The 15,507-nt window shown below is 41.0% G+C and overlaps 1 protein-coding gene across 1 annotated transcript in view; it reads right to left on the reverse strand.

The window, feature by feature from the left end:
- Positions 1-3,511: 3,511 nt before the first annotated feature.
- Positions 3,512-15,507, reverse strand: part of GFRA2 (GDNF family receptor alpha 2) — a 136,403-nt gene continuing 124,407 nt past the window's right edge. Inside the window, exons 5-9 of the mRNA XM_040346133.1 lie at positions 15,177-15,286; positions 14,859-14,999; positions 8,710-8,885; positions 8,226-8,273; positions 3,512-3,904 (exon numbers count right to left, since the gene is read on the reverse strand). Coding sequence (XP_040202067.1) covers positions 3,785-3,904; positions 8,226-8,273; positions 8,710-8,885; positions 14,859-14,999; positions 15,177-15,286 — 595 coding nt within the window. The 3' untranslated portion in view covers positions 3,512-3,784. The remainder of the gene's footprint in view (positions 3,905-8,225; positions 8,274-8,709; positions 8,886-14,858; positions 15,000-15,176; positions 15,287-15,507) is intronic.

Below are 15,507 nucleotides of genomic sequence, written 5' to 3' on the forward strand. Positions count from 1 at the left end.
TACATTGATTAGTTTGCGCAAAAGACATTGTGGCCGCCGGCAATTCACAGGTCCCTTTATACTCCTGTATAAATGTATAAAGCCATGGCAGGTCCTTTTATACACCAATATGCATGTATAGAGCCATGACAGGCCCTCTTTATACATCTATAGAGCCATGACAGGCTCTCGTTATACTCCTTTATACATGTATAGAGCCATGACAGGTCCTCTTTATACTCCTATATACATTTATAGAGCCATGGCAGGTCCTCTTTATATTCCTATACATGTAGAGAGTCTCGACAGGTCCTCTATATACATGTATAGAGCCATGACAGGTCCTCTTTATACATCTATAGAGCCATGACAGGCCCTTGTTATACTCCTTTATACATGTATAGAGCCATGTCAAGTACTCTTTATACGGTAGTCCTATATACATTTATAGAACCATGACAGGTCCTCTTGATATTCCTTTACATGTAAAGAGTAATGACAGGTCCTCTTTATACTCCTTTATACAAGTATAGAGCCATGACAGGTCCCCTTTAGTTATCATAATATAAAATCATGAATGTGGGGGCCTTTTGGTTGGCGTGATTTTTTTTCTGGGGGGGGCAGCATTTCATTCTTGGTCCCAGGCAGCACAATGTCTTGGGCCGGCACTGGTGCATGGAGCCTTAGGATGTATAAAACATAAATACATAACGTGACCACATAGTTCTTTCTCCCAGAATCGACAAGTATATATAATACATACAATGCAGAATTCCAAACATTCCATCAATTATGTCCAGAGGTCCGTAGTTCTGTGCATGTCTGCATTTTCCTGTCTCTTGTATCCCTCCCTCCACCCCACACCAGACATCCTTTGACATGCCACTTCTATCCAGCAAATAAAATAAATGAGACTTTGGGGTCAATACATTTTAATTCGTTAAATGAAGAAAAATGCAGGATCGCAGGCGGCATATAAAGATATTTATGAACAGAGAACAAGAGCTCCAGCGCTTCCCACAGCTAACGTATCTCCCGTCAGCTTCCTGATGGATGCTGCTTACTTGCTTATTTTGCAGACCCCCATTACAATTAATATATTCATTTGTTTCTGTGGGTTTCGCAATAAGATTTGTTTAGGTTTGTCCAGCGCAGGTCAATACGCTTGTAATATTTCATCAAGTGACAGAAAATCTGTTCATCGGCAGTCTTTTTTGCTGATTCTGTGTATCTGCAGAACATTGCGACTGAAGTTTAAACGTCTGCAGAACCTCTCTCCCATAATGCTCTTCAATTGACCATTGATTTATTGTTTACAGCATAATCCTTTTATTGCATCTCAGTCAAGCATGTTTAACAAGGCAAAGAGCAATGTGCAAAGAACAGTAACCCCTAAGATGTATCACTCATTTAAAACCTGACCATTGGATACTGTATAAAGCACATTATTGATGCTATTTTCAGGGACTTTTAGGGTTTATACATATAGGCATTAAAAGTGGCACACAACACCAAGGCTTGATATATGCCAAGTACGTCCTCAAAGCCTAGTGAAGATCTGATGGGTTGAACCACAGGCAGTCACATTGTACCATGTAAAAAATTAAAGCTAAACTCCAGGAAGGAGCTACAATATATATACAGCGAAGAAAAGTAATTCTGTTTGGTCGGTCTTGTAACCAGGAACCAGTCTTTATAGCCACATGTATGACATTGCTTTTTCATGACACCAGTTAAAGAATATATAAACCCAACATTTCATATTCCCGATATGTACCTGCTGTACTATGTACTTGTATGAGAAAGTTTTCTGTCCTCTTTCTATTGCTTCCTTTGTTTGAAATCCCTGGTGTTCCTGCCAGTCTCTTTGCTTTTCTATTAAAAACTGACTACTCTAGGCATGAGAGTACAGCTTGGTCAGTTTTCTAGCTGTGCTGTGAACTCAGCCTGCTCTCCATCAATGATCAATCATCAACCACACACACAACTCCCTATGCAGCTGAGAATGGAAGAAATGTGATCACTTATAAAAAAGGTGAAAAAGGTATTTATAATGCTTTTTTAATATCTATGCACTAGGGATGAGCCGAACACCCTCCCAGTTCACACCAGAACCTGCGAACGGACCAAAAGTTTGCGCAAACTTTAGAACCCCATTAAAGTCTATGGGACTTGAATGTTCAAAATCAAAAGTACTAATTTTAAAGGCTAACATGCAAGTTATTGTACTAAAAAGGGTCTGGGGACCCGGGTCCTGCCCCAGGGGACGTGTATCAATGCAAAAAAAAGTTTTAAAAACGGCCGTTTTTTCGGGAGCAGTGATTTTAATGATGCTTAAAGTGAAAAAAATGGTAAATATTCCTTTAAATATCGTACCTGCTGGGTGTCTATAGTATGCCTGTGAAGTGGCATGTGTTTCCCGTGTTTAGAACTGTCCCTGCACAAAATGACATTTCTATAGGAAAAAAAGTTATTCAAAACTGCTTGCGGCTTTAATGTAATGTCTGGTCCCGGCAATATGGATGAAAATCATTGAGAAAAATGGCATGGGACCGCACCCAAATTACTAAAAAGGAAAGGTGTGGGGCCCCCAGGCCCTATATACTCTGAACAGCAGTATACAGGCGGTGCAAACAAGACAGGGACTGTAAATCAAAATACTGCAGGTCCCTGCCTTTATTTGTATGAGAACACCAGCAATTGTATTCAGGTAGCTTTAGCTGCACACTGTGCAAATGACACAGTACACTAAGTCAAAATACTGCAGCTAGCACAATCAGCTGCCTGCCTGTTAGTATATTATGAAGAGAATAACAGGAATGGATCTAGCGAAACTGAATACAGTGTATAAATATATATACAACACCTGGGATTCATATATATCCTCTGCACACTGTAACTGAAGCTAACTGACTCGGCTGCCTGCTCTATCTAACTCAATTGTCTCTCCCTCTGTCTGTCTTTAACCACCACCGCAACACACTACACAAGGCCGCCACACAGGCAGCCTTATATAGTGTGGGGAGTGTACTAAACCCCCTGAGACATAATTGGCCAAAGCCACCCTGGCTTTGGCCAATTATGGCTCTCTGTTTTTTTCCGCACTGTGATTGGCCAAAGCATGCGGGTCATAGTGCATGCTTGGCCAATCATCAGCCAGCAATGCACTGCGATGCCGCAGTAAATTATTGGCCGTGACGCGCCACTCGAATTTGGCGTGAACGGCCCATAATGTTTGAAATTCGGCGAACGGTTGAACAGACGATGTTCGAGTCCTTTAGATTAAAAATACCTTTTATGTTTTTTTTTAATGACCACATAACTGATTGAAATTGTGGGTTTTATATCTTTCTGGAGTTCAGCTTTAGCGTGACTGCAGTGTCTGCAGGTATTTTTCCTCTTTATGATTGCTCTGTTCTTCCCAGGAGTCACCCCTCCTCTCAGCTAGAAGAGTGCTGACCGGACAAATGGTGGCATTTTTACACAGCATGAGCTTCTGCATCCAGTGCCCATGTAGACATTAGTCATAATATAAGCCTGACATTTTATTTTCTATTTATACATATATTAAACACACAAATGGCCCACCAGTCCCCTTTTATATCTATATACAGGAATTTTCCCTACTAGAACCAAGCGGGTGATTGTTCAGTTTTTCATCAGTCTTTCTTGTCTCCATTGTGTCTGTCTGTCATTAGCTCTCCGGCTTGCACTCCATTGTGGAGGGTTTGATCAAGTTATATACATTTTGTCAGTCTGTGTCACCATCCGGGAATAGAAGATCTCCATGTCCATTGTGTCACTGTCAGAATAAGGCAGTGAGAAAGAGAATGATGCCAATGTAGAAAATGCTCGTATTGTGGCAAGTGGTACCCGAATCTTCATATATCCTTAGGTCTGGTGAAAGGTCTGCATTTAGCTGCGACTGCATAAAACAAAAGGCAAGATTTGTAAGGAAATGTGTGGCAAACCAACAGAAGGAGAACGTAAAACAGGACAAGTGATTTCCACAACACAGACCAAGATTTACTCATCATATTCATTTTCTAAAAGATATTCCCCATCACAGAGTCCCTCCATCACAAACTCGCCCATAACAGACTCCCGCTATCACAGACTCCCCCCATCACAAAGTCCCCCCATCACAGACTACCCCATCATAGACTCCCCCCATAACAGATCCCCCCATCACAGACTCCCCCTATCACAGACTCCCCCTATCACAGACTCCCCCATCACAGACTCCCCCCATAACAGACTCCCCCCATAACAGACTCCCCCCATAACAGTACAATATTTAAAGAAAAAGTGTAATCAACATAAACTTATTAGTATTTCACATACAAATCCCCCTATCAAAAAGCCCCCCAGCACAAACTCCTCTCCATCACAAAGTCCTTCATAACAAACTCCCCCATCACAGAGCCCCCCATCACAAACTCCCCCATAACAGACTCCCCGCAATACAGTCTCCCCCCATAACAGACTCCCCAAATCACAGATCCCCCATAACAGATTACCCCTATCACAGACTCCCCCCATCACAGACTCCCCCATCACAGACTCCCCCCATCGATATAACATTGTCAGCCCTTCTATAACATCACATCACTCCCCCCCCCCCCCCCTGCTATCCTAATCACACAAGACGCAAAGCATGGCGGGTTCGGACAAAGGGTGGGATTTTGCAAGTGAAAGGCAGGTGATTCATTGCTGAGATCGCCCCTCTGCCTAGTAACTAATCACCCGCATCTTAACTCAAAAAACTGCCCTTTGTCAGGACCTGTCATGTTTCTCATCTTGGGTGATAAAGATAGCAGAGGGGAGGGGGAATTGCTGCGATGTTAAAGGGGCAGTCCACACGCAGGCTGGGTAAATCACACTGGTGGACCGGATGCGGCCCATTGGCCATAGTTTGAGGACCCCAGTCTTAATCCATCCACCATATACTGTGTAGAGGTTAATCATCCAAGAATAGGATGCAAGGTGTAAAAGTTGTGGGACCACCCTGGTCTGGTTAAATAACCCCATCCTTAATATAAGAAAGTCTGCATAGGCATTATATTCAATTCAATATATTCGATTTACATGGCTAAAGAATTACATTGTCAAATTGTTAAAACAGCATTATGTGGCAGTCCCCCACCCCAATGTCAAGACAGAACAGTCTTCCCACACCTTATGGAAAAGGGATATTCTTTCTAGAACAGTGAGGTTCATATTTTGGAAAGAAAGGACAACTGGTTTGCATGAGATGTGAAAAAGGCCATTTACATCAAACTGGAACAGCCATCCCTGAACAGGAGTGGGTGCCTTCAACATCATCTGTCTTCCACATACTGCTTAATGCCATTTTATCATCTTTATCTCAATAATATGACAGCAATTTACATCTTTAGCATGTAATTTGAGGAATTAACACCTATGCAGACTCCCTGACAACAAGGATAGAATTATGTAACTAGAATAGGGTGATTCCACAACTTGCATCCCTCCTGTCCTGTTTGTGGACAATCAACATCTACAGATTCCAAGGTGCTATGTCAAGAACTGCACAACTGTTGGTGCTATATACTGTAAATTCGGTAACATAATCATAAATATGATATAATTTATTTTTTATTATTAATTATTATTAATTTTACTATTATTATAAAGGTGTCTGTGCCACCTCTATGGATATAAATGTTGGGGTATTTTCCTGACACTCGTTGGAACTGAAGAAGTAACTGCAGAAGCTAGAAACCTCTTCAACATTACAGAATAAGTCCAGTTAATGGGACTGACTGCTACTAGCTACAGAAAGAAGCTGTAAAATGCAGAATTAGGATGTAATGCTGCGTACACACGGTCGTTTTTTCGGCATGAAAAAAAATGACATTTTTAAAAACGTCATTTAAAATCATTGTGTGTGGAGTTCACATTGTTTTTCGGCTTCTGGAAAACGACAAAAAAAAATTTGGGTTGTAAAAAATGATCGTGTGTGGGCTAAAACGAAGTTTTAAACCTGCGCATGCCCAGAAGCGAGTTATGAGACGGGAGCGCTCGTTCTGGTAAAACTACCATTCATAATGGAGTAAGCACATTCATCACGCTGTAACAGACAAAAAAGCGTGAATCGTCTTTTACTAACACGGAATCAGCTAAAAGCAGCAGCTAAAAGCAGCCCAAAGGCGAATATGACTTCCCCTTCAGAGTGCCGTCGTACGTGTTGTACGTCACCACGCTTTGTTTATCATTTTTCTAAAACGATGGTGTGTGGGCAACATCGTTTTTAATGATGAAGTTGGAAAAACTTTGTTTTTTGGACATGCTGAAAAATGTCTTCTTTTTTCATGCCGAAAAACGACCGTGTGTACGCGGCATAAGAAAGGACAAGCTGTAGAGATAAGAACTGGTGTTTAAAAGAATAATTGAATAAAGTAACGGATGTTACATTATAAGGGACGCAGAATGAAGATGTAAATGCTGAACCAGGACAAGGAATAAAATAGGACTATAGAATTGGGTTTATGGAACAAAATTAGAGTAAAAAATCACAGAATGAGAAGCTTGAAAACAGAAAGAGCATACAGGTTGCCTACAGAGAACAGAATACAAAATGGGGACATACATAATGAAAATGACAGTGTGAAACAGTGAATAGGACAGAATAACAGAAGTATACAGCTCACAATGGGTAAACAATACAATGCTCCATACAATAGCGAAAACAGAGAATAAAGAGGTAAAATACACACTAGGCAAACTAACAAAAGAATAAAACATGGAATGAGGGCACACACTACATGCACTGTGATTACCAAACAAAAGAGTTAAAATTCGTAAATGCACATAGGTAGATTATAATGAGTCTTCTAGAATCCAGGAACATAAATGTAGAGTACAGGGTACATTTTTAAAACACAAGAGTCCTCATTGTCAAATTATTTTAGAATAGCAGCCTAAAGGCAACTACACTCTTATTTCCAGTTGCCATCTTTGAATTCAAGTAGGAATCCCCTGCTACTGGGAAACCCAGTCTTATTTTACACCCATTCTAAATGAGACCCAAGATAATTTTGTAGAATTTAGATAATCTAATGACCTAATAAATGGAAACTACAGCATCTCGCATACTGTACAGGAGTATAAATCTGGGCTCTGGAGCAGTACATTTAAGAAATAACCATCTTGTTGCAACACAAACAATTATACGAGTTTGGCCTATCAGCCTATTGACATAGCAATAGCTTGTTATTGCTTAAAGCAGAGGTCTCAAACTAGTGGCCCTCCAGTTGGTGCAAAACTACAAGTCTAATAATGCCTCTGCCTGTGGAAGTCATGCTTGTAACTGTCAGCCTTGCAATGCCTCATGGGACTTGTAGTTTTGCAACAGCTGGAGGGCCATTAGTTTGAGACCCCTGGCTTAAAGTATATCTAAAAACAGGATTAAAAAAAAAAAACATAAAAAATGTGTCTGTGCCAGTGGTGTCAGTCCAAGGAGGACTGCCTCTGCATCTGCGTGATTGGGATGAAAGAAAAAAAGGACAGCTCAGAAGTTGAGCTTAGAATGAAGGCAGGTTCTCCTTATTCTTTCCATCTCTGGTCATATGATATGTCACATGAGAAGAGGAGACAGGAAAGGGGTCGGTCCACCCTCACTCCCCAGCAGGTGCCGGTAATGGGAAGAATGAGAAGGAGGACTGTTCTCATTGGGGGACTGTTCTCAATGGAGGGCTTTTCTCAAAAAAGGATTAGTCCTCCCTTACTCCCTAGCAGTTGCCGGTAATGAGAAGAATGAGAAGGAGGACTGTTCTCAATGGGGAGCCCACCCTTGCTGCTATCATTTTCCCACAGGAAGCTGCTGTTAGAGAGAGCAGAATCCTTCCTCCATGAGTTATCCTGGTCCCTGCTTTGCAACAAGAGTGACACTGCACCCCTGTAAATCACCAGAAAGCTGGAAACCTGAGCAAGGCACCAGAGAGCCTGTAATCCAAGTGAACAGCAAGCATCTCTGGGCAAAACCAGCAACCCAGAGGGTTTTGATTTGCCTTCCTCTGGACCAAAGCTTCAGGAGTCGTGGACGGTAAACTTGAAGGGTATCAATCTTCCTAATTATATAACTATGCAACGCTGTAGGAGTCGTGGACGGTAAACTTGAAGGGTATCAATCTTCCTAATTTTATAACTATGCAACGCTTTGATAAAAAATAAAATGAAAGTCAATGTGATTTCTGTTACAAAGTAAGAAAATTATACTGTACCTCAGAAACACAGATTGTGAGTTCCGGAGAGCTGGCATTCTTCATCTCCTGTAACCAAAAGTGACATACATCAGTTTTTTTTAAAGCAGTCTGCTTATAATAGTCCAAGAGGTAGTGGTAGAGGGGCGCTAGACATCGATTTTCACAGGTTATTAAAATGTGGACAAAATCATTACTTGAGCCCAATTGATCTGCATTAGGCATCTCACCACAAAAAAGAAGATCCCTCAAAAGGACATTAACCTAAGAAATCCAAGTGTAATAATTCAAAGGACAAATGTGTGGCTCTCCTTTGCTCTGCTTGTTGTAACCAGGTGAACAATAAAGACTTTGGACACCCAAGGATTCGTAATTTGGCGCCCTCTTAGACCTGCTAGACTACATACAATAGTAGAGGCAAGTTGAAAAGGAATCAGGCAGAGTTCCTTTGTATCCATCAGTCAACCTGCTACCTTATCTCTTCAGTGATCCATGTGCTTCTTACCTGGAGAGAGTTGCAAATGGCAGGGTTGACCTCATAGAGAGTATTGCTGTCACTCTGGTTGTCTGGCAGAAGGTTTCTCCTCTCAGCCCTGGAAGAGACGGTTGTGTGAGGGGTTCTAGGGCGGCTCTGTTTATGTACAACATCTGTGCCATTGCCAAAAGCTTGTATTGCATTTTCTAGAAGGTCAAGAGAAAAGTTTTAGACAACTAGTAAATTGTGAATAATGGGATTTTAGAACATATACTGTACTTCCTAAATGTGTATTCAGCCACTCTGCAACACCAGACCAGTGGGTTTTAATCTGATCTTCAAATATCAGTCAAAACTTAAATAAATCATCCATGCAAACATTCTAGAGAAGATCCATGGCAGAGCATATGTTTCTTTGTCCATTCCTCAGTGCCTGTTGTGCCCCTGTGTACAGTGATTTATTTACCCGTCCATTTACCAGAAAGATCAATGTTACTTAGATCAGGATGAATGCATCTCAAGGGCTTATAGTAATCAGCTGTTAGTATTCTTTAATGCGTTGTCCATATACACAGACAGTTCAAGTTTAACGGATGCAATCAATGCCCCTATACTAGCTGCAATATGGGCTTATTTATACATTAAGTGTATCGTATGGTAGCCATTGATTTATACAGAAAGTTTGGAATTAACCTCCCTGGCGGTATGATTCTGTCTGGAATTACGTACCAAAAGCGGTACAATTATTTTGCAAGGAAATTTGGCGTTTTATACTGTAGGCCTGTATTAAATCTGACCAAACAAGAGTCTAGTAGGCATCCCGGGTATGATTTTTTTTTAAAACCAAAATGATAAATTATGATATAATAAATAATTATAACAAATAATAATGTAATTATAATAAAAATTATTCAATAATGTAATCAACTCAAAATCACTGAAATTTGCTCAGTTGCAGAATTGTCGCGGTCATTACTTTTATTTTTTTATGACGAATTTCCCCACAAATCGATATCGCTTAATTCTGCAAGTGATTATAATTTATTATCGCTGTTTTCTGCTCTAAAATCACTTTTGACATAGAGGGACACTTTTGGTTTGCTATGGACAATCTACAGTTTGCAGGCAGAAATAACAGTTTTTATTATATAAAAGTACATGTAAGACACTGGGCAGATCACTAGGGACAAGGGGGGTGTGTATTTTTTACATACAGTCCTGTAATCTATAAGATTACAGTATACTGTATGTAATGTGTATGTCTAGCATGGAAAAACCACCCCGAGTCACGCTCGGGGATACCGCTAAGGAGGTTAAAGTGATACTCTTTACTAGCTAACTTAAGTTTTTAATCACTTAACCTCCAGAAGGTTTTACCTCCTTCATGACCAGGCCATTTTTGCTCTTCAGCACTGTGCTATTTTAACTGAGCTTTGTTTTGGTGGTATTTGATCATTTCATTTTTTGCTATACAGTGGGGAGAAGTTTGCCCATTTACAAAAAATAGATAAATGAAGTGTCTATAATTGTTATAATAGCTGTATTTTAAATGATAGAGACAGAATATCAACCAACAATCCAGAAAAAACACATGATACAAATGTTGAGTTGCAGTTCAGTGAGTAAAATAAGTATTTGATCACCAAGCAAAACATGACTTCCTGGTGGAGAAACCCTTGTTGACAAGCACAGAGGTAAGATGTTTCTTGTAGTTGGTTACCAGGTTTGCACACATCTCAGGAGGGATTTTGATCAACTCCCAAAGTTTAATTTTACTATGAAATCAACATATACTGTGTAAATCACTGTCTATAGATCTATTCTATCCTACTTACTTTTCTTGCAATCTGTCTCTGTTTACTTCTAGGATGTCACCAGTGCATGTGCATAATGTTCCCTGTTTAAGGCACGCTTCTCATGCTGTTAGTCCTTGCAATAACATGCTGTGCCTCGAACACAGCCTCTCTGCGGCATCGGTCCACAATCCCGCAAGAGCACAGGCTCAATTGAACTCCTTTGGTCTCCGTGACTGTACTCTTCGCTGGTTCTCTACCTACTGTACTTATCCAACCACAACTTTAGCGTTACTTACAACTCTACTTCCTCCTCTCCTCTTCTTTTCTCTGTTGGGGTCCCCCAAGGTTCTGTTCTTGGACCTCTCCTATTTTCAATCTACACCTCCACCCTGGGTCAACTGATAGCCTCACACAGCTTCCAATACCATCTCTATGCTGTTGACACTCAAATCTATTTATCTACCCCTCAACCCATTCCATCAGTCTCTTCACATATCATTAATTTACTATCAGTTATATCAGTTCGGATGTCACACCACTTCCTCAAGCTCAATCTATCCAAAACGGAACTTATCATTTTTTCCTCCCCCCACGTGCCTCTTCCCCTGATCTCTCTGTCAAAATCGCTGACACAACTATCAGCCCATCCCCACATGCCAAGGTCCTAGGAGTAGTTCTTGACTCTGAACTCTCCTTTAATCCCCACGTTCAATCACTGTCCAAATATTGCCGTCTCAACCTCCACAACATCTTCAAAATACACCCCTTTCCAACCAATGACACAACAAAGCTATTAATTCACTCCCTGGTCATCTCTTACCTCCATTACTGCAACTCCCTCCTCAATGGCTTACCTCTGCATACTCTATCCCCCCTTCAGTCCATCATGAATGCTGCTGCCAGACTCATCCACCTTACCAACCGCTCTGTCTCTGCTTCTCCTCTCTGTCAATCCCTCCACTGGCTCCCGCTCACCCAACAAATTAAGTTAAGTCAAAATACTAACAACTACCTACAAAGCCATCCACAACTCTGCCCTCAGCTACATCACTGACCTAGTCTCAAAATACCAACCTAATATTCCTCTTTGTTCTTCTCAAGACCTCCTGCTCTCTAGCTCTCTCATCACCTCCTCCCCTGCTCATCTACAGGACCTTTCCAGAGCTTCTCCAATCCTATGGAACTCCTTATCCCAATCTGCCTGTCTATCTCCCTCTCTATTAGCTTTTAGACAATCCCTGAAAACGCTCCTCTTCAGAGAAGCCTATCCTACCCACACCTAACAACTGTATTTTCATTTTGTCCATCTGATCATCCTTCTAGATTGTAACCTCTAACAAGCAGGGCCCTCTGATCCCTCCTGTATTGAATTGTATTGTAACTGTACAATCTGTACTGTCTGGATACTGGCTAGGCCACTCAATGACCTTAATGTGCTTCTTCTTGAACCACTCCTTTGTTGCCTTGGCAGTATGTTTTGGGTTATTGTCATACTGGCAGACCCATCCATGACCCAACTTTAGTGTTTTAGTTGAGGGAAGAAGGTTCTCATTCAAGATTTTACAATGCATGGCCCCATCCATTGTCCCCTCGATGCAGCAAAGTCAGCCTGTACCTTTAGCAAAGAAACAGCCCCAAAGCATAATGTTCCCACCTTTATGCTTGACTGTAGGGATGGTGTTCTTAGGGCCATAGTCAGCATTTTTTTCCTCCAAACATGGCGAGTCAAGTTATTGCCAAAGAGCTAAATTTTGGTCTCATCTGACCACAGCACTTTCTCCCAATTATTCTCTGAATCATTTAGATGTTCATTGGCAAACTTCAGATGGCCTGTACATGTGCCTTCTTGAAGATGGGGACTTTGAAAGAGTGCTTTAGGATTTCAATGCATGGTGGCGTATTGTGTTACCAATGGTTTGTTTGGTGACTGTTGTCCCAACTGCCTTCAGATCATTCACAAGCTCCTCCCGTGTAGTTCTGGGCTGATCCCTAATTTTTCTCATGATTATATTTACCCCATGAGGTAAATCTTGCATGAAGCTCTAGACCGAGGGAGATTAATGGTTATTTTGTATTTCTTCCATCTGCGAATAACCGCTCCAACAGTTGTCTCCTTCTCACCAAGCTTCTTGCTGATGATCTTATAGCCCATCTCAGCCTTGTACAGGTCTACAGTCTTGTTCCTGACGTCCTTTGACAGCTCTTTGGTTCACGCTCATGATGGTGAGTTTTGAATGGAACATACACATAACGAGTTGTCGACAGGAGTGCTTTCTTAAATTGACAGGACTAATCTGTGTACATATGAGTACTTATCGTAACCAGTCTGTGGGAGCCAGAATTATTGTTGGTTGGTAGAGGATCAAATACTTCTTTTACTCACTGAACTGCAATTCAATATATAACATTTATAGCATGTGTTTTTTTTTTTTTTGGGTTGATATTCTGTCTCTAGCATTTAAAATACACATTTGATAACAATTATAGACCCTTCATTTCTTTCTAAGTGGGCATACTTACAAAATCTACAGGGGATCAAATAATTATTTTCTCCTCTGTATAAAAAAAAAAAAAATGTTGAAAAAAAACAAATATTTTCTACCTGTTATAAAACATCCAATAACATCAAATGTCTTAATAATTTTAGGCCAAATGTACATAGTGTCATCGGTGCAGTACAGTATCATCATATGACTAGATGTGGCAGAGATCAGGGATGCTGACTTTTGACAGTATGTTAAAAAAATTATAATTAATAATTTTTAATAATTAATAAACTAAATCATTTTTTATTCAATAATAAAAAAAAAACAGTAGTTCAGTGTCACCATAGTGACAATGTAGTACGATGATCAGAGATTTTTATTTTTTTACACTTTGATTGCTGTTACAGTGTACAGTGATGATCACTGTAACAGTAATGTTTTGAACGGTCAGGAATGTGCTACCTTTATATCAGCTGTGATTACTATTGTATGCTGTCATTGGCCTACAGCTATCACAATGGTACAGGGTGCTGTGATTGGCGCAGGTACAATGTGATAGCTATGGGCCAAGCATCACTATAGGAATCACAGCTATTTATAAATGAAATTCGTCCATAACAGCTTTGTTGACATTGTGATCATGTGATCGCATAGTGATCACATGATCCCCCAGCTGCTCAAAGCAGCTGGGTGCCAGAAGATGCAATCAGCTGTGTCTGATGGACACAACAGTCGTGGGAGCGGCGCATGCGCACCCCTTTTCTAGATGATGTACATATATGTTATCCAGCCTGCCCATGCTGCCCTGTCGCAGTAAATATACTGTGGTCGAGCGGCACCTGGTTAACAATTCAAGTTTTCTGGATGTCTTAGCTCCCCTTCTTCAGGCATTATACATTTCAGCTCTGATGAAGGAATCTAAGACCTCCTGAAAGCTTGCTTCATTATTAACTTAAAGTGAGGCCTATGGTAAAAATGTAAAAATCACATATTCATATCCAATAATTTCAATAATTGCTAGCCTCCTTATAGTAATCTGTACAATCTTGAAATTTGTAAATATAGGTTGTAAAGTTCCCCACACATTTATGTCCTTAAATTCTGTGACACGTAGTCACTATTAGGTAGATTCAGGTAGAGTTAGGCCGACTTATCAGTAGAATCTACGCCGACCTATGTTTAAGCGTATGCTCAAACAGAGATACGCTTAAACATATCTAAGATAGGACGGCTTGCGCCGTCCTATCTTAGATTGCAATTTTTCGGATGGCCGCTAGGTGGCGCTTCCATTGCGGCCGGCGTAGAATATGTAAATTAGTTTCTACGTCGATTCACGAACGTACGCCCAGCTGCCGCAGTCGCTTTACGCCGTTTCCGTAAGGCCTTAGGCAGCCTAAAGTTATTCCACCTATGAGGTGGAATAACAATGTTAAAGTATGGCCGCCGTTCCCGCCGCGAGGTTCGAATTTTTTACGTCGTTTGCGTAAGTCGTCCGCGAGTTACGTCGTTTACGTCCACGTCAAAATCAATAGGCCCGTACGGCGTACTTAGCCGCAATGCGCACTGGGAAATGTAGGCGCCCGGCTCATGCGCAGTAGCCAAAAAAACGTCAAAAACGTGAGGTCAAGCCTCATTAACATTAAACACGCCCCCCTCCAACCCATTTGAATTAGGCACCCTTACGCCCGCCGCGTTTACACTACGCCGCCCTAAGTAAGGAGGTAAGTGCTTTGAGAATCATGTACTTGCCTCTCTTACTTAAGGCGGCGTAGTGTTAACACGCTAGGCTACGCCGTCTTAAAATTGCACGCCCGTACCTGAATCTACCCACATGTTCTGTAGGTAGGCCCTGTTACATCATCCTAGTCCCACACATAATAAAATATAGTCTACTCACGCAGACAGCGGTTCTGAGTGAACTCTTTGAGGTATAGTTCACAATGAGTCTCTTGATCTCCGCTACCCTTACAAGTACACCAGGGTCCAATGGAAACTAAATGGGGGTCCGAGTCCAAGAAGTTCAGAGCTACATCATACCCTGAAGGAAAAGGAACAGTAATGTACTATGAGTTTTAAAAGTTAGAGATGGAAATACTACATTATACTATTATACATATTTTGTTTGTAACATGACAAAATGTGGAAAATGTCAAGGGGTATGAATACTTTTTCAAGGCACTCTAACAGGGTTAGCTGTACTACAGAGATGACTTACCGATCAGCCCTGCATAAGCTCCAAGACAGGCTGAGTAGTTATCGCCCACACAACCACTCACAGTCTGGGTGGAGCTCTTACAGTTAGTAACAAAATCCGCCAGTCGTGACCTGTAAGAAGAATAGTGCAAAGTTGAAAAATCATGAATTTGAAGTACATGCAAGGAAAAAACAAGCCAGGTCCAGTTTGCTTTCATGGCAGCTAAAGTTTTTTAGGTTTTTATATAGTGTAAAAGGATTTAGATCTTTTATTGAAAAAACCCACCCCAAAAAACAGAACTTTATAATACTAGATCAATGTTTGGGAGGTTGGCAATAAGAGATGCTCTCAG

This window comes from Rana temporaria, chromosome 3 (assembly GCF_905171775.1).
Source record: "Rana temporaria chromosome 3, aRanTem1.1, whole genome shotgun sequence".
Lineage (NCBI taxonomy): Eukaryota > Metazoa > Chordata > Amphibia > Anura > Ranidae > Rana > Rana temporaria.